General features: G+C 29.6%; 5 protein-coding genes across 7 annotated transcripts in view; 2 read left to right on the plus strand and 3 right to left on the minus strand.

Annotated features, from left to right (window-relative positions):
* The first annotated feature begins 2 nt into the window (after positions 1-2).
* On the plus strand, positions 3-4,728 carry LOC130450373 (G patch domain-containing protein 1 homolog). Its single transcript, XM_056788736.1, has 4 exons — positions 3-473; positions 612-913; positions 1,247-2,214; positions 2,399-4,728. The coding sequence occupies exons 1-4, from the start codon at positions 410-412 to the stop codon at positions 3,120-3,122; spliced, it is 2,058 nt and encodes a 685-aa protein (XP_056644714.1). The 5' UTR covers positions 3-409; the 3' UTR covers positions 3,123-4,728.
* On the minus strand, positions 4,478-5,383 carry LOC130450379 (thioredoxin C-1-like). The gene is made up of 3 exons (XM_056788745.1): positions 5,111-5,383; positions 4,934-5,057; positions 4,478-4,616 (listed from the first exon to the last, which is right to left on the minus strand). The coding sequence occupies exons 1-3, from the start codon at positions 5,284-5,286 to the stop codon at positions 4,500-4,502; spliced, it is 417 nt and encodes a 138-aa protein (XP_056644723.1). The 5' UTR covers positions 5,287-5,383; the 3' UTR covers positions 4,478-4,499.
* Positions 5,384-5,503: 120 nt separating this feature from the next.
* Positions 5,504-7,411, minus strand: LOC130450374 (uncharacterized). The gene has a single exon (XM_056788738.1). The coding sequence runs from the start codon at positions 7,374-7,376 to the stop codon at positions 5,652-5,654; it is 1,725 nt and encodes a 574-aa protein (XP_056644716.1). The 5' UTR covers positions 7,377-7,411; the 3' UTR covers positions 5,504-5,651.
* A 1,863-nt stretch (positions 7,412-9,274) lies between these two features.
* On the plus strand, positions 9,275-15,269 carry LOC130450375 (cytochrome P450 9e2-like). 2 transcript variants are annotated; one of them, XM_056788740.1, is made up of 7 exons: positions 9,275-9,544; positions 10,648-10,869; positions 10,927-11,090; positions 11,484-11,812; positions 12,718-12,919; positions 13,817-14,056; positions 14,754-15,269. In XM_056788740.1, exons 2-7 carry the CDS (start codon positions 10,667-10,669, stop codon positions 15,191-15,193), a joined length of 1,578 nt encoding a protein of 525 aa, XP_056644718.1. In that variant the 5' UTR covers positions 9,275-9,544; positions 10,648-10,666; the 3' UTR covers positions 15,194-15,269. The 2 variants fall into 2 exon arrangements, with proteins under 2 accessions (XP_056644718.1, XP_056644717.1); XM_056788739.1 differs by having other exon boundaries at positions 9,464-9,544; positions 9,792-10,869.
* A 938-nt stretch (positions 15,270-16,207) lies between these two features.
* Positions 16,208-26,097, minus strand: part of LOC130450131 (cytochrome P450 9e2-like) — a 53,942-nt gene continuing 44,052 nt past the window's right edge. The window contains exons 1-7 of one of the 2 annotated variants that reach the window (XM_056788335.1): positions 21,731-21,860; positions 20,958-21,170; positions 20,138-20,301; positions 19,442-19,779; positions 19,068-19,227; positions 18,776-19,012; positions 16,208-16,786 (exon numbers count right to left, since the gene is read on the minus strand). In XM_056788335.1, coding sequence (XP_056644313.1) covers positions 16,350-16,786; positions 18,776-19,012; positions 19,068-19,227; positions 19,442-19,779; positions 20,138-20,301; positions 20,958-21,166 — 1,545 coding nt within the window. In that variant the 5' untranslated portion in view covers positions 21,167-21,170; positions 21,731-21,860 and the 3' untranslated portion in view covers positions 16,208-16,349. Of the gene's footprint in view, positions 16,787-18,775; positions 19,013-19,067; positions 19,228-19,441; positions 19,780-20,137; positions 20,302-20,957; positions 21,171-21,730; positions 21,861-26,097 lie in introns of those variants that run through there. The other variant, XM_056788334.1, reaches the window with a different exon arrangement.

The raw sequence follows: 26,097 nt of genomic DNA on the forward strand, positions 1-26,097 counted from the left end.
ACGTCACTGTCAGGACAGAACATGGTTTCACATGTATATTCTGTAGAAACGCAGATAATTGAAAAGTCAGTAAGTTTTGTCAGGTTTTTTTTGTCCAGATAAAGCAATGAAGAACACAACAGTAATAATTATTCATAATCAAAATGGGAAACGGGGAAATAATTTAATTAACAATCACAATTTTACACAGCTTCAAGTTACCCAATACACAATGTATATTAACTTAGTTACACCAACACTAGAGGGAGATCGCTTATTAAAGCATATCTATCGTTTATAGTGCAATTTTAATTGCATATGTATGCTGAGGTGCATCTTAGTTGTGGATATTAAAATATTTTTGAATTCAAATATATAAAAATTAGGAACATTCTTCACATATTCCTTTGTATACAATTGGCTTTTAAAAATGTCTGATGAAGAAGAAGAAAACTTTTGCTATTATGGTAAACCACTAGATCCTTACGATGAAGGTATGTTGGGATTAGGAGTCTGTATTAAACTACAAAATTAGTTTGTATCTAATAATTTCGATCAGATATTTGACATTTTCATTTTGAAGTTAAAGAAGGTGCAAAATGGATCCGAATAAACAATTATATAATTTGCAGATGCGTTTCCAAAAAAGAAACCGATCAGTATTGAGGATCAAATAGCAACAGATGCTCAAGGTAGACGCAGATTCCATGGAGCGTTCACTGGAGGATTCTCTGCAGGATTTTACAATACGGTTGGGTCCCTCGAAGGGTGGACTCCAAGTGATTTTAAAAGTAGCAGACAGGATAAAGCAAAAAACGTTATTCAAAAACCGGAAGATTTTATGGATACAGAAGATTTTGAAAAACACGGGATTGCACCACAAACTGTAAGAGCTACTAAAGATTATTCTACTTCTAAAAAGAGAAGAAAACAAGTAAGTTTTTTATCATTTATTTTAATAATAAGAGCTAATGAAGAAATTTCGTCTTTATAAGATTGTTTTCTATATAGAAAACTTCAAAAAAATGAGACCTTCAATTTTAAACAAATATTCTTATGCTATTTTTCCATATTTTCTTTTAGTATCCTATTCTCTGATGTAAATTTTAATTCTCTGTTGTCTTATCTATAAATGTCTTCTTGGGGATACAAGTTTGGGAAAATCAGTATGATACAAACGTTTCAAAGTATTATGGGGTTTTCTTATTGTTTGAATCACTTTTGTTTCCTTATAACTAATTTTCAACGCCTCAAACCTCACTTTCAGGTATTTAGTGATGGTCCTATACCTGGTACCCCAGTTCTTGAGACCTTATTGACAAGTGGTAATGAAACAATTGGATATTTGCTCTTAAGAAAACTCAGTATTAAAGAAAAGCTTCAAAATAAAGATGAAGTTAGTACAAATGAGAAAGTTTATGGTTGTGAAATTCCAGCTGAATTCAATATTTCAAAAAAAATTGAGAATAAGTACAAAATACCTGATATCTACATTGAAAGCCTAGCTAAACCTAAATCGAATACGTTTGGATTAGATTATAAAGGTTTAGATAGAAGTCATGTAAATTTGTTCACAACATCAAATCTCGTTGTAACGGATAACAAAAATAAAAAATTTTCAATAGCAGGACAAGCTTTTGGTGTTGGAGCTTTCGAAGAAGAAGATGATGATATTTATATGAAAGAAGATATGAGTAATTACGATTTTGAATTAGGTAAAGAAAAACTAAATAAATCGGCTCATAAAGAAGAAGGAAATTTACATTTCGGTATATTCAAACAATCAAAAGTCCCTTTGATTTCTAAAAAGTTATACCCTCCACCGACCATACCGCAAAGTTTCACCGGTAAACACAAAGTAAAAAAATCGAGATTTGAACCTGTAGAGATAAAAATAGAAGAAAATATTGATAGGACAGTTATAAATCCAGCAATAAGAGCTGGGTATTTGGGAGAAGAAACTGTAACTCCTACTCCCTCGCAACCAATAATTAAAAAAAAACCAACTGAACAAACAATAAAACCCTTTGATGCTTCTTGTCTTATGACTGATAGATTTGTATCAGCTTCGACAACTGAAAAATCAGAAAATATAAGAGAAACTGAACATGGAACCGCCGATATGAGAAATGCCGCAAAGATGAACATGTTTGGACCTCTTACTAGGATTACTACCGATTGGGCTCCATGTGCTGTTTTATGCAAGAGGTTTAACGTCAAGGAACCTCTGATGGAGTAAGTACAACAATATTAAAGTTGATGATAAATTAATTATTAAACTGTTTGGTACATTATAATTCAAACTTATTTATGTCTTTCGGATCAAAACTTATCATTATTTGCAATGAAAAAGCATTATCAAGAATAGTTTCCCCTTCACAAATATGAATATTTGTATATATATTTTTTTTAATTGTAGGTTTTCGGAGAAGAAGAAAAAACGTACTAAAAATTTGATTTTCGAGAACCAAAAATATGTAGATGATGAATTGAATTTCAAACCAGGTTGTTCTGTTGATGTAGATGAAGTTGCTTCTACTTCTCGAGATATTGAAGTCAATGAAGATATTGTAAAAACAGAACGACTATCACCAGTTGAAGAGAAAGATAATAATTTGGACAAAAGTATAAATGATGTCGAGGAAAGTGATGTAGTCCCCAAAGATATTACAGAAAAAATAGGAATCGAAGAAAAAGTGGATTTGTTTAAAGCAGTGTTTTTAAGCAGTAGCGAATCAGAAGATGAAGATGAAAAACCGGATAAAAAATTTGAAGAATATAAGGAAACTATCCTTTCGGATCTGGTACCAAAAATTAAGCCATTAAAAGAAGGAATTCTTTCTAATCTAAAATTCCAATCAAACGATCAAGAAAAACAAGATCAAATCAAGACTAATCAAGAGAAACAAATTTTATTTATACCTCAAAAAGAGAGGATGAATCCAGTTGATACAGAACCGAGAGTGCAGTTGTACGGTCCGCAACTACCTACAGAAAAAGTTGTAAACAAAAATATAAATACAATTACTGTTATAGAAAGTGACGATGAATGGGTTGAGAAAGACACTGACGAAAAACGAACGAAACATAAGAAAAGCAAAAAAAGTAAAAAGAAGCATAAACATTCGAAGAAAGAACGGTGACAAACCTTAAATTTTCATAAATAATCTGTGATACTTTGAAAAATATATAAATTTTATTTCAAATGTTTTATATTCAAGTTAGTTCAAGACTAGCAGTCATAGTGTTTCAGGTGAAATTCCAAGGAGTAGGCAGATTGAACCGTTGGAAACAACCAAAATCCGAAACATTGAGAATTTACAAAATTCCAATGTGGTTCAACCCGAGAACTTAATTTCCTTGTTCATAAACCTGACCACAGAAACCTTCCAAAGATATAATTATGAATATAATTACTTAAAGGTCCCATTTCTTATTTTTTTTCTCATGATCTCACACTGATTTTAAAATTCTTCTCATGTTACAATTTAATTCAGTTCTAACTCTCTAATACCCTTCAAAAAAGTATTTTTTTGGTATCCCCCTCTTTGAATTATCCCTTTTTGTAAATCTATTTCCCGGCAACCTTTTAATATGCCCCAACCATCTTACTCTTCGAGCTTTTATTGTTATTCAGATCCTTCAGTTCTTCTTCATAGTCCTTTTTTCTTAGTTTATTTTTACTCCAATTTTTTTAGCAGATTCTTCTAGTTGCTAAATGCTCTTTCCATTTCCATCTTTGTCCAACACCTGATTAAAAGCCACAGTGTCGATATTTTTAATTCTTTTTCAACCCTAATACAATTCCATGACTCATAATTCTACTATGAGGTTTATCTTGACTAGTATCACAATTTTTTTTCGGGATTAAAGGCAATATACATTTTATTTGTATCTACTGTGTCATAAGCCTGCTTAAAATCCAAAAACATAACATGAAGGCCAAGATTTCACTCATAGCTTTTATCCACAATTGTCTTTAGGTAAATAACTAGTCAGTTGTTCCGTTTCCCCTCTTTAAATCTTTTTGGTATTATTATACTATCTTTCTTGGTACTTGTTGAATCTGTTTCTCACAACTTTATATTCCACATCTTCTATTTCCTTTCCTAAATCTTCCTCTTTGTCCATTTAATACCGTTTCAAAGGATTAAATCCATATTTTACCTTTTCCTTGATGATCTGTTAAGAATATTCCCTCGTTGTCCTGTATATAAGGTTCTTTGTGCTCTTTCTTGATTTTTTAGCCTTTTGGTAAAAGTTTATTATATCTTAGCTTCTTCTGTATTTTGTAGTTTATTCCTCGGGATTCTTTTCACACTCATAATTGTCCAAGTCTTTAAAACTGAATTACTAATTGGTTGATGTGAAAAAAAGAAATTTCAAATGTTTTACATCATTTATTTAATAAAGGACTAATAACATAATTTAACGATAAAACTATTTGCTGAAAATATATTAATTTTATGACTGTATTTCCAATAAATCTCACTCGTACAAAAATTCTCTGGGTACCATGTTCATTTTTTGAGGACATTATCTATCCATGTGTTTAATTTATCTTCATCTTGCAATCCAACCAATCTTTCTTTAACTTTTCCATCTTGAAAGATAACCAAAGCTGGAATAGTGCTTACCTAACAAGTAAAATTAATTTTAATCAAACAAAAATTTGTGGTAAGTAAAAAAATAACAAAAAATATTTTATTTAACCGTCAAATTATGAATTAAATTGAAATTTAGAAAAGATATTTGTTGTTTCAATTCCTCCTCTTCGTTTTGACCTTTTGAACCCGTGAAATTACAAAATATAATCACTATCAGCTACCTTATAATCAGTACTATGACCTTCATCATTCGAGGAAACAAAAATTAAGAATTGATCATAATATCATATATAAACTTTAGTAGTTTGAATTTTTGATATAAATCAATGTTATATTAATTATTATACCTGATATTTGGCAGCTAATTCTCCTAAATCGTCTATGTCGACTTTAGCGAGAGATATTAAACCTTTCTTTTGCGCAATCACGTTTTGCAATCTTGGCTCTAGTGCTTTACACGGTCCACACCAACTAAAACGAATAAAATTCAATATTTTCAATTATGCTTTGAAATATATACTTGCTTTGCGAAAAAATCCACAATAATTGGATCTTTACTTTTTTCTACTTTTTCCAAAAAATCTTTGTCATCCTGTACTTTAAAAGATGCGAATCGAGATTGAGTAACACTTAAATATCTTTTTAATAACAATGAGCAAGTGTTGATATTTTTTGAACGATATAAAGAATTCATTGTCATCAGATATTTATAAAAATACGCAAAATACTATGAAACTAGTAATTTAAAATAATGAACTGTCACTTTTATACCTATTAGTGTCAAGTGTCATATTTAAACAATAAATGTCAATTGTCAATACTACCAATATTAATAAAATTAAAACATAGATAAATAAGAGTGTTTTTCAGTGTTAGTTACGTGTTACTACTATTTCATAGAATATATAACGATACAGGTTTGGCACTATTAAAAGTAGGTATGAATAAATATTAGATCTAAATATTGTTTTATTTCAATCCAATACATTACATAATAAATTTAATTGCTGTACATTCACCTTCCATAACAAAATCACCATATTATATAGGTTAATTATCATAGAACTATTTATTAAATACTGAACACAATTCGTGAATGACACCTTCAAATCTAGATTTGTGTTTTAAGTCATCCCACAGTTCGTCCATAATTTTGCTTCTATCTCCGGTAAAAAAATTTTGAGATAGTTCTGGATCTTCGAAAATACGAGCCATCTTCTCTTTAGGTAACAATATCGTGAGTAAATACATAAGAGCTACACTGAGAGAAGTTGCTTTTACATCATCTACGTCTGCTAGAAATTGATCGTACGTCATTATATTTCGTAAATTAACCTCAAATTCGGACAAACACGATTTTAAATTCGAATAATACTCTTTTAAAAGTTTATCCCCGTATTTTCGTCTAGTACTTAGATCAGTATTTGTAGCTAATAAGAAATTTACATCATAACTTGGTAAATTATATCTGATAATTTGGAAGTCCAATATCAAGCAAGACGATTGGTCGTTGTGGAAAAAGAAATTGTTACACCAGAGGTCGCCGTGAGTTAAAAAATTTCGACGGTTATTCGAAGTTTGAACAACGTTAAAATAATTTAGAAGCGAATTAGAGCATTTAAGTTTAAATTCGTCTACGTTAGTTCGTTCAAGTATATATTTAAATTTGTCGATAACGTATCCGTTTGTTTTGATACAAGTATCGAAAAAATTCTCTATATGTCGATTATTTTTGATCGCGAAACTTTCTGTCAACATTTCTTTGTAATAATTACCCATTCTGAACTTAGTTCCTAGTATTTTAGACAGTTTTTCTTCGAAAAGTAAACCGCAAGAATGGAATTTAGCTAGTTGTTTATAAAGTAGAGAAAGTTGTTGGTACGTAAACGGTATTTTTATATCTAAATTCGAATAATTATTCGCGGAAGCGTCTTCGAATACCATAAATCTGTCTTTACGTGACAAATAACATTGCGGTAAGAAATCGACGATTTTTCCGAACCCCATTTTCTTCAACTGCGGTACAAACGTCATATAAAATTTTTCTTCTTTTCTGAACGAAAGTTGTGCCATGTTCGTGCGGATTTCGTCGGTTTTAGTTGGTGTGTGCTTGTAGAAAAACTGGTGTTGTTCACTCTGTTGTTGGTTAATTACGTGGATTTTTAATATGAAATATTCGCCGAGGAAACCTTTTTTTTCATCGACCGGTTTTATTTCGAAATCTGTAAATTCCACGGTATCAAAATCTCCTAATTTATTTTGAATTATTTCGTAACAATCTTCCCGACTAATATTAGGATGCAGTACCGTTTCGTACAATTCCATCAAACTCGCTTTTAGTTTATCTTCTTCTTTTTTTTCTTGTTCGGATATATATTTGACAACTTGAAGTTTGACGTATGGCAGAAGATTCGTAACGAGTTCGATGAACTCTTCAATTGTCGGTATCGATTCGTTCTTTTCGAGTTTTAATAGTGTTTGTACTAATTCATCATAAAAATGTTGTAATAATTTTTTCAAATATAAAAATCTCTCTTGTTGTGTAGTATTCAAAAATATTACCAGTAATGCTTTGTACAATATTTTTTTAACGCAATCTTCTTTTTTGGATTCTTTTGTGGCCCGTTTCTTGATAGTTTCCACCACGTTTTCGAAAAGATCGGGGATTATGATACCATTGAATAAGTTTTTTGATAACTTGAACGTGTTTGGTTGGAAAAAATCGTCATTTTCGATATCGAATTTTTGTAACAGCACTTCTAATACCACTTTCAAAATATCAAGTTTCATGATCGCACTATTTTCTCAAACAATGCTTTATCAACACAACAATCAACTTTATATTAGCCGGTATTAATACAAAATTAAATATATAATTAATAATAGTAAGTACCATTTGTTTAAAATTATGGGTTTTCGAAAAACCTTTGTCATTTGATTACGTAATGTAAATAATAGTGTATTATGTCTGAAAATATTCCTAATTGGTGAAATAAATACAGGATATGCGTTTATTTCGAAAATCTACCGAGTTCAACAAAATGATATACCGTGTACGAGGTGCGAATGAAAATAAGTTACACATAACCTCACATAATGTGGTAAAAATTCGATATAATCATTTGCGAATGTTTTTGAGCTACGTTTGACGAAAAATAGCTAAAAGAAAAACGGCTACCACCAAATGATTCAAGACCAAAGAAAATTCTCATGAACAAATCGAAAAAGTAAACAAATTATATGACGTTAAGTATATCATCTAAATTATATTTATCAATCTCGAGTAAATATTTAAAACCCAAACACAATAGTCGGTAGTTATCTTAATTCCACTTAATACAATTTTTTTTTACATCCCTTATCACGTTTTTCGATCAAATCTTTTATTAAGTTGTCAGAAAATACGAGGTGTGACTATTTGTGCGATTTTTACATTATTCTAATATTAATATTAAATATTTTCTTTTATTTCTACTATTAAATAAAACTATGGTATTAAAAAAACACATTTTATATCAAAATACCGATAAATACTAAACAAACCGGTTCCCATCTCTATCACAAACAGGTGCAATCCAACGTAGAGCTTGAATTCGATTAATTTTATGTGCCGATAATGTAGGAAACTAATTTTCGTTTTCACCTTGACAAGTAACCTCTATTTAGTGTAGGTAAACAAAACACGTTTTCTAACTATGTACAAAACTGTGCAATATTATCTGTCTTATATAATATACTATAAAACTTAATTTAGTTTCATTAGTAATAAGCTAGTTTATTAATGAAATGATATATTTCTGTTTCCTTTAAATAGAAACTCTTTGAAAAATACTTTCACAAATAAAACTGAAAATAAAAGTCTAAAAACAAAAAAATAACTTCACGAAACGAATAAATCTGCACACAGATGGTTACGTCACGGCGGCCATTTTTAAATCAGCATCAATGATTTTGATAATCCGTTGGGGTGTAATTTCAAGTTAATTTCTTAAATAGGGTATTATACCCTATATTATCAGCTGTTTATTAAAGTTCCGAAAAGTGCAATAAACTACGGGGTGTATATTTTATCTTTAACTTTAACTAAATAATATAATAAGCCCCTCCCATCGACACATCCCACATATACCATGTACCACTTTATATAACGATCTAAGCCTGCGTCGAACGTTATATCACCAGTGTTGCCAGAGCTAGTACAATTGTACAATTTTAGTGTATTTTATACGCTAGTACATTTTTCTTTTTTTCTAATACATTTTCCCTGCGTTCGCAAATATAAAGTTATTTTATATTTTCCTTTAATAAAATAAACTAGAAATTGTACTAGATTGTAACAATAATTAGAAAACAGAGCCAAGTTGATTTATATTTAGAACGTGAGATTTTTGTACTGCATTGTTAATTTTATCGGTAAACTTTATATAAATTTTTCATCCTTAAAATAATAATTGACACAGTCTATAACATTTTTGGAAAAAAAATTTATTTAAACTTATGTTTATACATCTTTCTATAATTTTATTAAATTTTCTAGTTCAATTTTTACATTCAGCTTTTAAATTGTGGCAGCACTGTATATCACGTCATACGTCGGCAACGGCCCTTATCCTGCCCCTATTTTTAAATGCGCATTTAAATCTTTATAAATTGTGGTTTTTTAAAAAGTTTTTTTATAATATTAATTTGTTAGACTAGATAGTTGATTTACTGATAAATTGGTACTGGTAAATGGTAATTTTCATTGTGGCGTTTGCCAAAATAAAACAATCTTCTTATATTGTTAATTCCGTTTATGATAGTCTATTTATAAAAGTTGTCGTCAACGTTAACCTTGAATAAAGAGCAATATTTGTTGATTGGTTTAGGACTGCAAATATCAAAACAACATCATTACATTCCAAGAGTTTCTGTTTACTAGTTTGTTTATAAATAACAAACGAAATATTTGATGAAAGGTATCTATATATTTATGTATTTCTTAGTTTTATTCAACTATAGAAGCGAAATTTTTGCTTTCTTCATTTTTTTTTAATCTATAAGTTATTTTTTATTTAGTTGGAGTAATTATAAAACGGTATTTTAAGTAAATTATACCATTTCGTCTTAAATCATTAAAAAATATATTCTTTCATTATTTCAATACAATTTCAGTTTTTCTAATTAATAAATATTTAACTACTGATGACACGATATCTTTTGCAGACTATTTTTAAATAATTCAAATGTCCTCGAAGCTATTAGAGTTGGGAGGGAAAATGAAACGTTGTCGATGTGTATATTTCAACTTGTAGCATCATTCTAGTCTCATACATAATCGAAATTAACATCCGACGGTTAACATTTCGCGTAAATACAGATTATGGAAAAACATAGTTTATTCGACGAAAATAAAACAAAAAAAAACGGTGTTTAGAATCACACTAGTGTACGTTGTTGATATCTGTCACCTGTCACCGAATCCACACTACAGCGATCTCTGTGTTTAACGATTATAGACAGTCAGTCCAAATATGACTGGAAAACTCATTTACAAGGTCAAATCGGATATTACGTCACCATATATGTATTCGGCAGAGAGCGCGTCATGTCTTATATTGTATTTTTTTGGATTTTAGAGCAATTATTGCACGCAAAATGTTTATTTGTTCTTTGTCTAAATAAAATTACATAGAAGTACTTCAGAAAACACAAATTTATTTAAGAAAATCACACAGGATTATACGTCAACTGTATGCAAACAAACAATTCAGTACAGATGGTTGGGCTTGCTGGAAAAGTATCGATATATCGATATGTATCGATCCTATGTATCGAAAATAAGAAAAAAACTAAATTATACAACAATCGCCGGGAATTTGATTATGTATTAAAACTTTTGGAACCAAATACAAGCAAAACGTAACTGTTTTGACGAAAAAAATGTTAACCTACAACATAACCTAAAAGAGGACACACTTCGCACCCATTCGTGGATCTATCCGGGGGTGGATGCTTGGAGGGACGAGTTTTCTCACGAAATAAATATTTTTCTCTTTATCGACACGGTATATATTTACAGGTGATTTAAAACCAACAAAATGTTGCAACTACTGCTAATCGCTTCTGTTTTATTCGGTCTCTTTTACCACTTTTTCATCAGACCTATGAGTTATTGGAAAAGACTGAATGTACCTCAAACTAAACCGTGGTGGTTCTTTGGAGACAGTTGGGGTACAGTCTTCAAGAAGCACAGTTTTGTTGATTTAACACAATACGTGTACGATGCTGTTCCTGGCAGCAGGTAGATTAATTAATTAATTTTATAAAATCACGATCATTGATATTCGTAATTTTCAAGGTATTCCGGTATGTATCAATTTTCTGTACCCACGCTACTGATCAAAGATCCCGAATTAATAAAACAAGTTTGTGTCAAAAATTTCGATCATTTTACCGATCACAGAGGAGCCATTCCGGAGGAAGCTGATCCTTTATTTGGAAAAAATTTATTCTCGTTGAAAGGTGAGTAAGTATACATCACAATATCAATTAATGAATAATGTTAAACCCTGACCTGACCCAAATTGAAATACCTCAATTATATATCGTAAAAATGATATCAAAATCTTCCGACGGTTAATTTTCTTCATTGCACGGCTTTGCACGAAGGATGGGTTACGATTTAAATAGAATTAGGCGTATAATGGGGTCAATAAACTCCGTTTTCTATGGATATAAAACATATGTTTTGGAAGAAATAAGGTTATGTGTCAATATGATAAAAATATAAATAAATATAAATAGCAAAACGTATCTAATTGGTTTTATTTGTTGTATATCATGTAAACTATAAACGGGCAAAAACTTTTGACCGATAGTGTATATAATTTATAATATCTATTAACTTTTTTGTAGGTAAAAGATGGCGCGACATGAGATCTGTTGTCAGTCCAACTTTTACCAGCAGCAAAATGAAAGCGATGTTTATTTTAATGTCTGAATGTGGTCAATCTTTTACCAAATTCTTCCTGGATAAAAATCAGGATAGTTTGGAAGTCGAAATGAAAGATACTTTTTCCAGATTTACTAACGATGTAATTGCCACAACGGCTTTTGGGGTTAGGACGGATTCTTTAAAAGATCCCGAAAATGAATTTTTCATGATGGGAAAGGATGTTACCAATTTTACGTATTGGAAATCCATGAAATTTTTTTTATATATAACTTTACCTAAGCTGTGTGCAGTAAGATATTTCTATTACTAACTAGAATATTTATTCATCAATATATTCCTTTACAGAACAGAAAAAACTTTTCAATTGTTATTTAGAACGAAAAAAAAACAAAGTAGTTCGTCCAATTAACGAATACAACTTATTTTCTAATGTTTTACAAGCTATTTTGTAAATTAATAGATTTTTTAACGTATATTGTGTGAAATAAAAGAAAACAATCATCAAATCTCTTAGGAAAACAAAACATAGACTTAATCCACGTATAGAAATTGCAAAAAACCGACCACAAAAATGTTGAAAGTTGTTTTGTTGTTTGCTCACTCCCAGAATAACAAACTTTTACGATTATGATTTAAAATACATTTTTACTTGAATATTGGTAAATTTCACAAAAATAAAACAACGCAGATATTAAAGGTACTTACTTATGTTAAATAATTATCACTAATCATTTAATGAACCCAAAATAAACACAAAAACCGTTAATTATTGTGAGCACTAAGTGACAGCAACAAAGACTAAGTTCAAAATGGCGGTAACGATGGATTTAAGCGCGAAAGTTTGAATATTATGGATTCGATCGTCAGTCTTGATTCGAAGTAACCCACGATAGGGCGTTTCTTTTCCTTTCCAATGGTATTAATAAATCATTTGATATCAAAAATGTATTTAGCAGGTTTACATTCTAATGTTTTCTTTTGTTTTGACTTTTTATTGCCGCTACAGTAAAACTAATTTTGTAAAGTCTTTAAAACAACAAAAATTTTCAACTTTCAGCTTGTGCTAATAACTTATCCAATTTAAAGAATCTAGTGAGCAATATATTTTCATTTATACATTATACAATGTATGTATGTATGTATATGTAATAATTGATTACGAAAAATATATAAATACACGTTCAATATTTTCAGTTTATAAAACTTCGATTTTTGAGCAGATCAATTACAACTTTCTTTACTAATATTATCGACGAAACAATAAAAATGCGGGAAGAAAAAGGAATTGTACGACCAGATGTAGTGCATGTACTAATGGAAGCTAGGAAAGGTAATTTGCAAAAGGAAGAAAAGGCACTTGATGTCGGTTTTGCTGTGGTCGAAGAAGCTGAATTAGGTAAATAAACATTATTTTTCCAAAAGTTGAACGAAAATATTTAGAAATCGCGGTAATTCCTACTAAAACTAGATTAAATATGAAAATATTCAATTGAATTTAATAAATTATAGATTTTCTTTTCTTATATATGTATTTATGCAATACTTACATGCTGAACACACTGTTTACACTAACACTGCACCAACACAATATTACATTATCTAACGCACGTTTCGATAACCAAGTTATCGTCTTTAGAGACTGAAGGTAAACTTTATCACCAACCAATTCTAGAAATTCTTCCTACTTCCAGTTAATTTAGCTTTTTTTCCATTGTACATGAGTGATTTATGATTTCATGTCTTTCTATACAATATAAATGTTTAAAAAAACAATGTCTTTTGAGCTTAGAATAATAATAAGACAACTTTTCTATTATTTTTATCAGTGAATTGAAAAATGTTTCAATTTTATTATGCAGTTCTATATTCTTCTTTTTTATAAAATCATAATGGATCACGTTGTATTTACTAGCTATAAATTAGGTACGTTCCATCTCATAATCGAATATATGACCGCTAAAAGTTCCATTTCAACGTGAAAATTTGAAATTCCTAGAAACTTTGGTGATATTTATAATAACATACAGTATATTTCATTTATGAAGTCGAGAGATCGCTTATTATGTCTACAGTAACAATACGAAAGTTGTTAACCTATGGAACGTACACATTTCAATGACAGAATAATCGATACTAATGATCATGGTGTTTACACTAGTAGTTTATTTGTCTTCTGAATAGAACATGTTTGATGTTACGAATAATTTTAATTAGAGTAGAAATGGATATATACACCTCGCGCTGGTACACTATTCCCAAGATGGGGCGTTTAAGAAAAATGTAATTTTTTCAGGAACCAGTAGCGTTACAGAAATAACTAACTTAGATATAGCGGGACATGCGATGGTTTTCTTTTTCGCTGGTTTCGACGCCGTTTCTACTTTAATGTGTTTCATGTGCTATGAATTAGCAATAAATAAAGATGTTCAAGATAGACTTAGGGAAGAAATCCGTAGTACTTTCGAGAAATGTAACGGGAAAATAACGTACGAAGCTCTTTTAAAAATGCAGTATATGGATATGGTCGTATCAGGTAAACGTAATAATATATTTTTTATTCACTCTAACATAGTTTATTATTGCTTTGTAATTGAATATAAACGTTGGATAATACATGGTGGTTTTTGATTGTAATATTTTGACTGTTGAAAGTTGAATTTCTTGATATTATTACTTGTCAGAACTTTTCGTATTTTTTTCTTGAGAATCGTTTTTGATTTTGGGTTTCTTATGATTGAAACTAATTTTCGAAAAATTAAAAACTAATTTTCAATCAGAAGGGGCCTTAAATCAAGACGATTATCGATACAAATGAGATTGGGCTAAAATATGTTTCCTAATCAAATTATGGGATTTTTTATTGAAAGTTTAATGACTGTTTGTATTTTAAACGTATCTTTATCAAACTTGAAGGGAAGTATAGGTACTGTACACCTTTCTGAGTTATTTTAAATGAAGTTTCTTGACTTCAATCAGTGGAGTACGATAAGGGCAAGTAATAGTAGGGTAGAATATGTATTTCGACTTGTTAACGATATCAAAAACTTCTATATATAATTGGAAGTTATATAAACGATAGTTTACACCAACAATTACGCTATGTGAAGCACGTTTCGCTAACAAAGTTATCATCTTCAGAGACTGAAGGTAAAACACACCTTCTCTGAGGATGATAACATGGTTATAGAAACCTGTAATAAAATATTTAATTTGTGTTATTTTATTTGAAGAAAGTTTAAGAAAATGGCCGATTGCTGTTATGACAGATAGAGTTTGTACCCAACCTTTTACGATTGACGCTAAAACTCCAGAAGAAACGACTCTTCGTATAGATGCTGGTACACCGATAATGATTCCAAATTTTGCAATACATCGCGATCCTAAATACTATCCCGATCCGGATCGTTTTGATCCGGAAAGATTTAACGATAAAAATAAAAAAAATATTGATTGTTATACGTACATACCCTTCGGGGTGGGACCGAGAAACTGTATTGGATCAAGATTTGCTTTAATGGAAGTTAAAGTGGCTTTTTTCCATATTCTGTTGAATTTTGAACTAGTACCAACAGCAAAAACTCAAATTCCGTTGAAGATATCGAAATCGAAGTTGAATATTACAGCAGAGGGTGGTTTTTGGTTTGCCATGAACCGTTTAGAAAAAATATAATCATTTCCATTATTTGTTTATTAAATAAGTTTTCCTAGATGTTATTTTATATAAAATAAACGTACGTTTTAATGTTCTTTATTTATTTTCCTTTTATCTCTTCAAATATTGTGATTTATTTAGTCTACAATTCTGAAAGAATATTCTTGATAAAGTATTTTTTGAGTTACTTAATGCACACGTTACCAAAAAATTAAAACATAAATAAACTTTATTATTAACACTTCTTCTTTTTTACATATCTACTTCTGTCACCTGTCAATCGTGACGTTAGTTTAATACAAATGTGTCGTTACTGTCAATATGTCATTAGACATCAATTTCCGCAACATTTCCTTCAGATTTCTGTACAAAGGTAGGTGATATGTCATTGTATTGACATTTATCTCTGGTTACTATGTATTTACATATTACACTTTTCTCTTAAAATATATATTTGTCAATTGTCATTTTAAAAGAGATATTGTAATAATGTCTACTAATTTTTCTTGATTTAATTCAGGAAATCGTAACTGAATGGAAATGAATAACATAGAATATTTTTTGTTGTAAATGAACCTCGAAAATAGATTAGTTCTGCCACCTACCATCGAGGGCATTGGCATCGCAAATCCGCGCCATGTTTTCACTGAATAACAACTAAATTTGCATTCTTTCTCAGGGTATGTTCTATGACTAAAATTACGGAATTGACTAGAGGCAACTTAACATACATCGGTGTATGGCAATTAGTCGTTTCTTTCACTATATGTCCACAATAAAGAAGACGGTCTCTGCTTCATTTGAGACTACTGGACATAATCCTGCAACGTGGCGCTATTTTCAAATTTTTATGTGGATTTTTATATTTTGTTTTTTAATTAATTAAAACCGCAAACTTACATTCTGTAAAAGTGAATCTAAACTGGGTTATCAGCATAAAAAAAACAAATCTCCTTATCACAAGAATCGAATGAAAAAGCCTTTCCTAAAAGGAAACTGTACACTTATCTGGAAGGGTGATAACGATAAAAAAACTTGTGAAATACTTTTTTATTGGCGAAATAATTCAAATGTATAAAATAAAATGGAAGATATTACGAATAAACTGATAATAAAGGTAGATATAGTAACAAAAAATGAGATAATTATATTAAGTTTGAATAAAAAAATTTAATTATGTATATAAAGGTTTCAAACCTACATTTATTCCATCTTCGGCGTGAACATTGAAATTCTGGTTGGATAGTTTAACAGGTATCACAGTTTTTGCAGTTGGAACTATCTCGAAGCTGTGCAGAACGTATGCGAAATAAACTTTGGCTTCTAGATTCGCAAATCTCGCCCCTATGCAATTTCTCGGACCTAATCCGAACGGCATATAGCAGTAAAAGTCTCTAGCGTTTTTATTTTCTTCGCTGAATCTTTCTGGATCGAAACGATCCGGATCTGGGAAATATTTAGGGTCACGTTGGATTGGAAATACGGGTAATAATATGGCTGTTCCTTCTTCTATTACCAAAGGATTTTCGTCAGGATATTCTGGTTCTATTACGTATTTTTTTGTACAAACTCTGTGGGCTTCTGGAAAGTTCGGCCATTTTCGAAGAGTTTCTGTGAATAAGGATTTATAACAATAGTGTGAATGCTTATTTTCCAAAAAGTAAACACAGTAATTTAATCAAAAATGGACTGAATCGTTAAATTCAGAGAGTGAACTGGATTTATATCACCAAATAAAACAAGAAACCAAATCATCTAAAATATGTTTTAAAAAATCTGTTTTTTTGTCAAGAAATTATATATCGGTATTGAACTGCTAAGTACTGAAATTTTTTAAGTTAAACTTTCTTTTTTTCATCTAAAATTGGCCCTAGCGAATTGAATCTACAGTAAAACATTTATTTAGTATATTTTAATATAAAAAAATTCACATGTTTCATTAATTTTTCAACAGTATATATAATTACCTTCAAAATAAAATTATTTTTTCAGTTGAAACCTCACTCTATATAAAAATTAATGTATGTTTATGTAAATAATCGAAAATAAAAAAATTTGGTTAATAAATATTTATTTATCAATATTCTTCTTTTTCTTTTATCTTGTTTGAGATCGGACAAAAGCAACATGTCATTTTTAACTGTGATTTCTCTATCTACCATAGACAGAAGAAACAATAAAGAACATTGAAATTATCATGTTTGTCAATGGTCTGTGTTATATTTTCCGACAGGTAACGCGCCGAATTTTATTTGCGATGTTGTCAGATCGTCTTCGTTAACAAAGTTACTACGGTACAATTAGTTTCCGCCTAACTGGTCATCAAATTAGCATCTTAAATTATTCAAATTGTTAACAAAATGAAAATTACGTTGTTCTAAAAATATTGAGTCGAAAATAAGACGCATATGGCTGACAATGAAAAAAGTGCTTTAAACAATCAATTTTTTCAATACAAACAAAATAAAATGCCTGTCCGTCTCGACAATACGGCCGACGTTTCAAACCACGTTACTAGGGACCTGTTGGAAGAGAAAGAGTGATGGGGGAGAGAGAGGTATCTTTTTCTACTCGCCATTATAATCAAAACTTGCTTTTCTTCTTTCTCCACCATTCGAAAATTCGACGTCATACATCGTTTAATTTTTTAAATCGGGTATTATGGCAAGAGTTTTATTTTCAGCGTTTTGTAGCTTAACGCTGAATTAATTTAAGATGACGTTCAAGTCAAAATTATACCACGTGACCTCATTTGACGCTTTAAACTAACACGAAATTGTATTTATAGTGATCCAATCAGAATCGAATAAAGAGAGATGTGTATATCGATTTTATTTATCTCTCTCTCTCTCTCTATCAGCAGTTACACTCGAACGAGTTTCCATACCTTTATCTCTAATATTAACTCTATGATAAACAAGTACCAAATAATATTTTATGACGAGGTTTCCCGAAAATACAATTATTTTGTCATCATAGTTATTTAAAAATTGTTAATTCTCTCAAGATATTTTTTAAAATCAAATGGTAATGTTGGAGAGCAAATGCCCCACTCTATCCCAAATATCGGAGCTTCTTTCCCGCGTTTTTATCTAAAAGTCCCGCTAAAACACAGTTGTTGACGTATTGCCGCGTCGGTATGTCTTCCATGGTGGTTGTACCTAGTTAACTTTTTCCTACTAAATCGCCAATTGCAAAACGATAATAGTTCTCAGAATTAAATACTTAAAAACAGTGATAAAGTGTAGTGAAGTGAAATTTTCATCATGTGTTGAAAGTTGTTGCAGTTTGGTAAGATTTACTCTTATTCATTTAATTTAAAGTCTGATTTTTACGAGTGAAATGATGTTCTCAAGACAAATTGTAATTTTATAATTTTTTAATTTGGTAGTTTTTAAGATTAACGTGTTTAACTAATATAATCTTTATGTTAGTTAGGATGAAAACAATTTATTTATTAAATTCTCTAATACGGTTTTGTTGCAAAGTAATCCCCATTTTAGTTTGAAAATTAAAAACTAATTTCCAATCACTGAAAACCTAGATAAGAATTTGATGTATATATGGAACATTAAACGTTTCTATAATTTAACGACATACCTGAAATAACCATTTCCAAATAAGGCATCTTCATGAGCACTTCATAAGTCAACTTTCCATTACACTGTTGAAATCCTTCATCTATTTCTTCCCGTAATCTATTCTGAATATCCGGATGAATGGCTAATTCGTAAGACATGAACGTCATTAAAGTTGAAATAGATTCGAATCCAGCGAAAAAATTTATCATCGCATGAGCGGTGATGTCTTCATCGGTAATTTCTTCTATATCTAACCCTGTAAAAGTTAATTTTAAAACTACACGACGCTGATAACATTCCGGAGTTTTTACCCTGTTTTTTTTTCTGTTCGACTTCTTTTTTTGCTTCGAGTAATAAATGGAGCATATCCTGACGATCCACATCGTGTTCCTTCCTCATTTTTATACTGTTTTTAACAATGTTGATGAAGAATTGTCTCGATTCGCTATCGAAAAACTTTACGTCGAAAAACTAAAATTTAATACGTAAAATTTTCAGAAATCGTGGAGAAAATTTAACAAAAATAGTATTGTTAGGACTTTTATCATATTACGAAAATTAAAAAAAGGAATTTTCAAAAACAAACTCGATCATAAGTAAAAATGGTTGTGACTAAGCAACCGAAACCACAAACGGATTTATTCCGTAAATATGTAATAAAGTAGAAGCGATCTACTAAACCGACCTTGAATAACCTTGGAACAGTTGCAAACCCTAACATTTTAATTATCCTCCAAGGGGTAGCAAAGTTCGTGATATCTTTGCACCGATAATAAAATTCGTTGTCTGGATCTTTGAATGAATCCACCTGCAATCCGAACGTAGTTGATGCTATTACATCGTTAGAAAAACGACTCGAAATATCTTTCATACAAACATCGATTACGTCGCCATTTCCTCTTTCTTTCAAAAAATAATTAACGAAATTTTGTGCGCAGTCCGACATGAAAATAAACATGCTTTTCATTTTGCTACTGGTAAAACTCGGTGTTAAAATAGGTCGTATGCTTTTCCATCTTTGATCTAAAAAAATTAAGACGTATATACAGGGTGATGATCATTTTATTTCATAGAATCCGTAATGTTTCTTATATCAAACACCTTGTATATTGAATTAAAATATTGGCTAAATTAAACTATATTAGATTTAACGAATATTAGAAAAATCGACTGATTTGATACATATTGATATTACAAACTATAGTTACAAGTATGTACATCTGTTCAATTATATAGGGCGTTCACTTTAATTTTTCAAATACCCCGTATAACATATATAACCTCACATTATTGTAAAGGGAAAGTGGACGGTGTATTGAATTTGAAGTAACCTGCAAGGTGTTGTATTGTTAAAAAACATTACAAACAAATATCCCTTTACCTTTTAGCGCGAAAATATTTTTGTTCCACAAGGGATCTGCACCATCCGGAATTAAGGGTTTGTGATTCATAAAATGATCAAAATCTTTAACAGTAATTAATTTTAATAACTTTGTATCTCTTATCATAAGAGCTGGTGTGGTGAATTGATATATTCCACAATATCTAAAAATATATCCAAACTTAAAATTACAATTAAGTGCAATAAAAATCCGCCATATTGTATTTAGTTCGAACTAGAACGGTAGGTTTAGAAAACAGATACATTCGATGAGAAAAAAAATGTCATAAATAAATTAATTTTTGTTTCCAACAATTTTTTGTCTAAAAAAACAAAATCCTAACGAAAATAAATGTCATAATGAACCCCAATTAATTGTTAAAACTAAAAGGAATCAAATTGATTTTATTTCCGTTGTATGTTCGCGCGCGTTTTACTGATTGGCTGATATGTAAATATGGCGGCGTTGTGGGAGTTCCTCTTGTTAGTCGTACGCGATAATACACCTTATTTACACTATGAAAATCATGACAGAAAAGTTAAATTTGAATTAAAGTATTCGTTGAAATAAATTCTGGTAGAATAATAAAATTTCATTTTATCATTCATATTTAGAAAAAACTTTGTAATACTTTGTTTGAAAGAATTTGATTCGATTGTATTTATTCTGATTAGGAAATCAACGTCTTCAATAAAAAAACTACAAAGTGCATTATCCTTTCTTTGATTAGATTTGTAAAGAATAAACAGAATATTTCAAAAATCAAATAATGATAAAAAAGTCATATTTACAATAGATTATTTTGTTATTTTCCATTACCTGGCATTCGGAGATAAATTATAAAGTCTCGTGAACATATCCACGATACTTTCTAATCCGAACACTTGTTTCCATTGATCTCCTAAGAGCCATACGGGATCACTTTGAACTACTCCTCGTTTCTTCCAATAATTCATCGGTTTAACCGCATTGTAATAGAACAAAGCGGTTAAAATAAAAACAAAGATCAATATGATGGAAATTAACATTTTTCTGAAATTTAAAAACATAATAATGTGCGATGCTGCTTAAGAGACGTCTTTTATTCCATTCAACTTTTGTTTGTTTGTTGTAAAACTTCGTATAATCAAATATATGAATATCCTAACCTCAAACTTCTTTTGGTTTGTTTTCTTTAAAAACGATGCAGCTTCTTGTACATTCTAATTCAGTGAGTATGAGAAATAAATATTTTTGAAATCCATTTACTAATATACAGGTTATCATATAAAAAAACTATTGAAGTTATAAAAATATGTATTAAGTTGTTTATTCCCATCAATTTGTTTTGAGGAATTCGATTTACACCCAATTATAGGTTCGAAAGTATTCAAAGAAACGTAAAAGGTGGTTGAGTTATAATTTATATACCTTTATACGTAGCTACGACGACAATTAATACATTTTGTAACCCCCGAGGGTTGAAGTAGAAATTTAATCCCCATTGAATAAGAAATCCCCAAAAAACGATATACATAATGTACTTTCAGTCCTTAAACATTCATTTATATCATTTTCGAAAGCTTACCTTTGAGTTAATAAAATATACTGACCTTAAGTTGATTATATGAACACTTTGTAATCAGTTAAAAACTTCGATATGCAAGTGAATGAAATTAAACATTATTGGAAACGTAGCAGTCTTAAATATGTGGGGTAAATGATATCAAAGTTTTCTTATCTGTTATCAAATTAAACCTTCAACAATGTTCATTAGTAATAATAGAGTGAGTTATGAAACTATTTACAAGCTGTTTAATGTTAAATTCCTATAGAAACTAAAAAACAGTTTTTTTTTAATGTAGAAAACAAATTTTAATTTTTAACAATTTGAGGAAGCGTTTTAAGGGAAATGAAACATTTTGTATCATAAATTTATTTATACAGTTAATATTATTTTCAAAATAGTTGATCACGCCGAGAGGCCGTGCTAAACTAAAAGAAAGGTTATAATGTTATTGTCACTATAAAAACTTTCCCTGTATATTGTAGATACTTTTTATGCAATATCGGAATTTTATATTCGTTGTAATACCGATAATTTACTTGCAACTCCTATTTAAGTTTCAAAAATAGACAAAACAAAAATGAAAAGTGTTTTGTACTTAAATACTGTAGTGACATCTAGCTACTTAAATCTAAGTGTCGGTAACTATTTACAGTTTACTTTTTTACGTTGTTAATCGCGTTATATTGCTTATGGAATTCATCAATAGAGTGCGCACAATTTATTATAATGAATTTCAATGAGTTGTTAGGTTTAAAGTTTAAGTATGAGACTTCAAATTTTGAAATAATATGTAAAAACTTGAAAGGTTAATGTTCTATTCATTTTATTATTGATAACTTGTGAAAAAAATACGAATTCTAATAAAAGATTTTGTAAGAAACGAAAATGATAAATTTCGACACTTAATTCGTAATACGGTACAACTAAAGTTTAATTTCTATGAATTGATTCAATCTAACAACAAAAATAGATCAAGGACTAACTACTTTTATAATATTTAAATGAATATTGAGTTTAAATTCGCACATGTGATTCAATAAACAAGTTTGAATATGAAATTGTATAACCGTAAACAAATTAATTCAAAAATCTCTCTGAATTTGTTAAATATGGATCAAGAACACACACTTTCTCTAGGAAAGAAGTAGTAGAACAAGCGCTATCACAAAAACTCGAGTTTTTATTATATTACGTTTTATGGCGCCATCTGCGTGTCAGAGTCTGGAACTTATACGATCTCGTGAAAGTTGCCTACTTTAAATGTTGATATCCTAACCTAACAAAATTCAACTTTGATCTTTTATTATTTAATTTAAACAATTTGATTAAAACAAATGCTGATGAAAAATATAAAATATTTTCATAGTAGTTATATTTCTGAGAAAAACCACCTTAATTGGAACTTTTAACGCGTAATAGTGTTTGAGCTGATGTAATAATTTAAAATAACAATTTTTCGAGAATGTTGATTTTTTACATTGTTTGAGGTTTGAGTTTAGTAAATGTTTTATTTCGACTACTTTATAGCTTGGTTATGAACTGAATTGAATGGATTGAAAATAATACAGTGAAATTTGTAAAGTCAAAATGTTTCTTAACCAAAAATAAAAACGTAATTGTCAGTTTATTTATTTAAAACTAATTTGTGGTCTTTAAGAACCAATCTACAGTATAAGCTTTTAAAACTCTATGTAAATGTTGAAACAACAGCAAAAAACAATGAAATAAATGAAAAAAAATTATTATATATTTATTTTTTAGACATTCTGTATTAAAAAAAAAATATTAATATAAATAATTAGCATCTGCGTGTACACGCCACGTTAGTAATTAGCAAGTGGTAAATTTTGAGCAAATAAAAAACATCATTGTGATTAAATTAAGTTTGTTTGACCATATTTTGAACTGTAGCGTGTACACGCTAACAATCGATGCGATATAGTTTAGCTCAATATTACGTGACCTTCACAAGGTCAAGATACAAATCCGGACAGACGTGTACACGCACTGAAATCAATCTTGTGGATTAATTTCAAAATTTTCCGATGTGAAGTTTCTACGCAACGAAACTAACCTCAAATAGAACGTCAAATGTCATTATCAGTTGTTCAATCGCGTCCAAATAACAAAGAGATTCTGAAAATATGATTTTTCGTAAAAAAAATATATCTACCCTGCTATATTATTAATCTATTAACCAAAAAGTGCGAAAAAATTCAAGACTACTAATTGTTTCGTTGTAAAATACCGGACCTACAAATTGCAGTTGACATAACCCCTTTTGACCTTGACCTAGTTTCTTTATGTATTAAGACATCAAGTATTCCATATCAAAATGGTCCTTTTTATTGTTTATATTAAATTAATCATAATATTATCGGAATTTACGGGTTATTATTCATGGCAGACAAATATTCAAATTATAACGAACATATTTTTCACGTTGCCACATGTATTTGACTAGTTTCCCGTTTAACGTAGCCGACGCTTGCGCTGATAACGTCTACCAACCGCGTCAGTTTAAATCGACTTTGAAACAGCGCGGTAATTTTAAATTTCCGTATTGAAAGAAATTCGTATGAAGCTTTGTCTGGGTTCTGTTCGTATTGAGACAGATATAATTAGATTTAAATTCACATTTATAACAAGATAAAGGAATAATAGAATGGCGCGGAACGTCTTTTTGTTTATATATATGTAAATAATCGTTTTAGGCAACTTTTAGCTTTTTTCTCTACGTAGTCATCTGACACGGATGACGATGGTCGTCCAGGACCGTAAAGAAATTTTATGACGTAATAATATAAAATTTTCCGTATACTTATTTCAATTCGACCGCATATTCATGTATCAAAAAAATTTATGGAATGAATTTTAATATCGTTTTCTTTGAAATTTACTTTTATTTTATTACCATATTTATCAATATCATTTTTTAACCACAAAGTTACGTAGGTTTTCAACATATTTTGTTGAATTTTTAACATAATTTAAATCGATGAAATTGATATTTACACTGACGTTATTAAACAAAAACAATAAACACAATCTATATATGTATATATATTTCATAAGTAAAATATATAAATTTAACTTTTAAGTACAGATATACGTTGTTTGGAAAAGAGATGGCGACAATTAAATAGGTTTTTTTCTATAATAATCACTTTGATCTTATCTGATAGCTGTCATTTTTATTAATTTGATACAATTTAGTGACAAATGACAAGTGACAAGTGGAGGCTAGATTTAACTTACATTCAGTTTATTTACGAAATTTTGAGCATTATTAGCCCGTTTCTACCCTTTTCAAATTTGATTATAATAATAAATAACTATAATAATAGTGTGTGGTTTATAACACATTATATAGAAAAAATAAGAAACCGGAAACAGAGCGTTCAGAAGGTAGCCATCTTCTAGAGTTCACATAGTATTAATTAAACTTGACCTTGATTTTAGTAATGGTTTTTTTTTTGAGTTAAAAAATATTCATTAGCACATATTTTCATATTAGAAGATAGTTTGGTATTGATAGACAATAAAAAATATACATTTAATGATACAACTCGTTGAATTAGTTATTGTATCATAGTAAAGATTCAATAGACTGTATATTAGTACCGGAAATGAGCCAGATTCATTCAAAAACATTATTTTAAATAATTTAATTAGATCCAAGCTTGCTGGTTGTGTTTGAAATACGAAGGTTTTTGATAATTTTTTAAAATTAGGTTTTAGAAAAAGTAACTATATGCAATAACAATAGTTTAGATTGTTTTATAGTAAATAACAATACACGTGAAGTTGTTTACATATTACGCGACATTTAATTCAACACAATGAAGGACAGAACAGTATTAAGGATATGAATATTATGTAAAAAATTGTCCGCTAAATGTCAGACATCATTTAACTTGTAAAATTCTGGATTATTGCGTCATAAACTGAATAACTGATGACTGGGAATAATACAACCACATGTACACACTCGATAGATGGTGGACGTACACTTAAGAGTGCGAATTCTACCACAAAAAAACCTAACCACAATTTTGCAAAGGAAATTTTTTACTGTATCAGGGTCGTACTTTGAATAAAAATGTATCCAACATAAAAATTCTAACGACGGCGAAGGAAAAATACCGATTAACCTCAAATTTATAAAAAAAGAAGACCAATCTAAAATAACGCACTTTAATAATAATAATATTAATACCAGTGAAAAAAGAACAGCTCCAGTGGTATCGAAACAACACGGTTTAACCTCAAAATTATAAAAAAAGAAGACCAATAGAAAATAACGCACTTTAACTATAATAATATTGATACCAGTGAAAAAAGAACAGCTTCCAGTGGTATCGAAACAACACGATTTAACCTCAAATTTATAAAAAAGAAGAACAATCG

This window comes from Diorhabda sublineata, chromosome 11 (genome assembly GCF_026230105.1).
Source record: "Diorhabda sublineata isolate icDioSubl1.1 chromosome 11, icDioSubl1.1, whole genome shotgun sequence".
Lineage (NCBI taxonomy): Eukaryota > Metazoa > Arthropoda > Insecta > Coleoptera > Chrysomelidae > Diorhabda > Diorhabda sublineata.

What these genes read in the sequence shown, in the direction of transcription:
- LOC130450373 (XM_056788736.1), top strand. Translation starts at nt 410, where the DNA reads ATGTCTGATGAAGAAGAAGAAAACTTTTGCTATTATGGTAAACCACTA. An exon ending in ACTAGATCCTTACGATGAAG is followed by an intron (nt 474 to 611) that starts GTATGTTGGGAT and finishes TATAATTTGCAG; the next exon opens with ATGCGTTTCCAAAAAAGAAA. An exon ending in GTCAAGGAACCTCTGATGGA is followed by an intron (nt 2,215 to 2,398) that starts GTAAGTACAACA and finishes TTTTAATTGTAG; the next exon opens with GTTTTCGGAGAAGAAGAAAA.
- LOC130450379 (XM_056788745.1), bottom strand. Translation starts at nt 5,286, where the DNA reads ATGACAATGAATTCTTTATATCGTTCAAAAAATATCAACACTTGCTCA. An exon ending in ATTGTGGATTTTTTCGCAAA is followed by an intron (nt 5,058 to 5,110) that starts GCAAGTATATAT and finishes TATTCGTTTTAG; the next exon opens with TTGGTGTGGACCGTGTAAAG. An exon ending in AATTAGCTGCCAAATATCAG is followed by an intron (nt 4,617 to 4,933) that starts GTATAATAATTA and finishes TTTACTTGTTAG; the next exon opens with GTAAGCACTATTCCAGCTTT.
- LOC130450374 (XM_056788738.1), bottom strand. Translation starts at nt 7,376, where the DNA reads ATGAAACTTGATATTTTGAAAGTGGTATTAGAAGTGCTGTTACAAAAA.
- LOC130450375 (XM_056788740.1), top strand. Translation starts at nt 10,667, where the DNA reads ATGTTGCAACTACTGCTAATCGCTTCTGTTTTATTCGGTCTCTTTTAC. An exon ending in AAATTTATTCTCGTTGAAAG is followed by an intron (nt 11,091 to 11,483) that starts GTGAGTAAGTAT and finishes ACTTTTTTGTAG; the next exon opens with GTAAAAGATGGCGCGACATG. An exon ending in GGTCGAAGAAGCTGAATTAG is followed by an intron (nt 12,920 to 13,816) that starts GTAAATAAACAT and finishes TAATTTTTTCAG; the next exon opens with GAACCAGTAGCGTTACAGAA.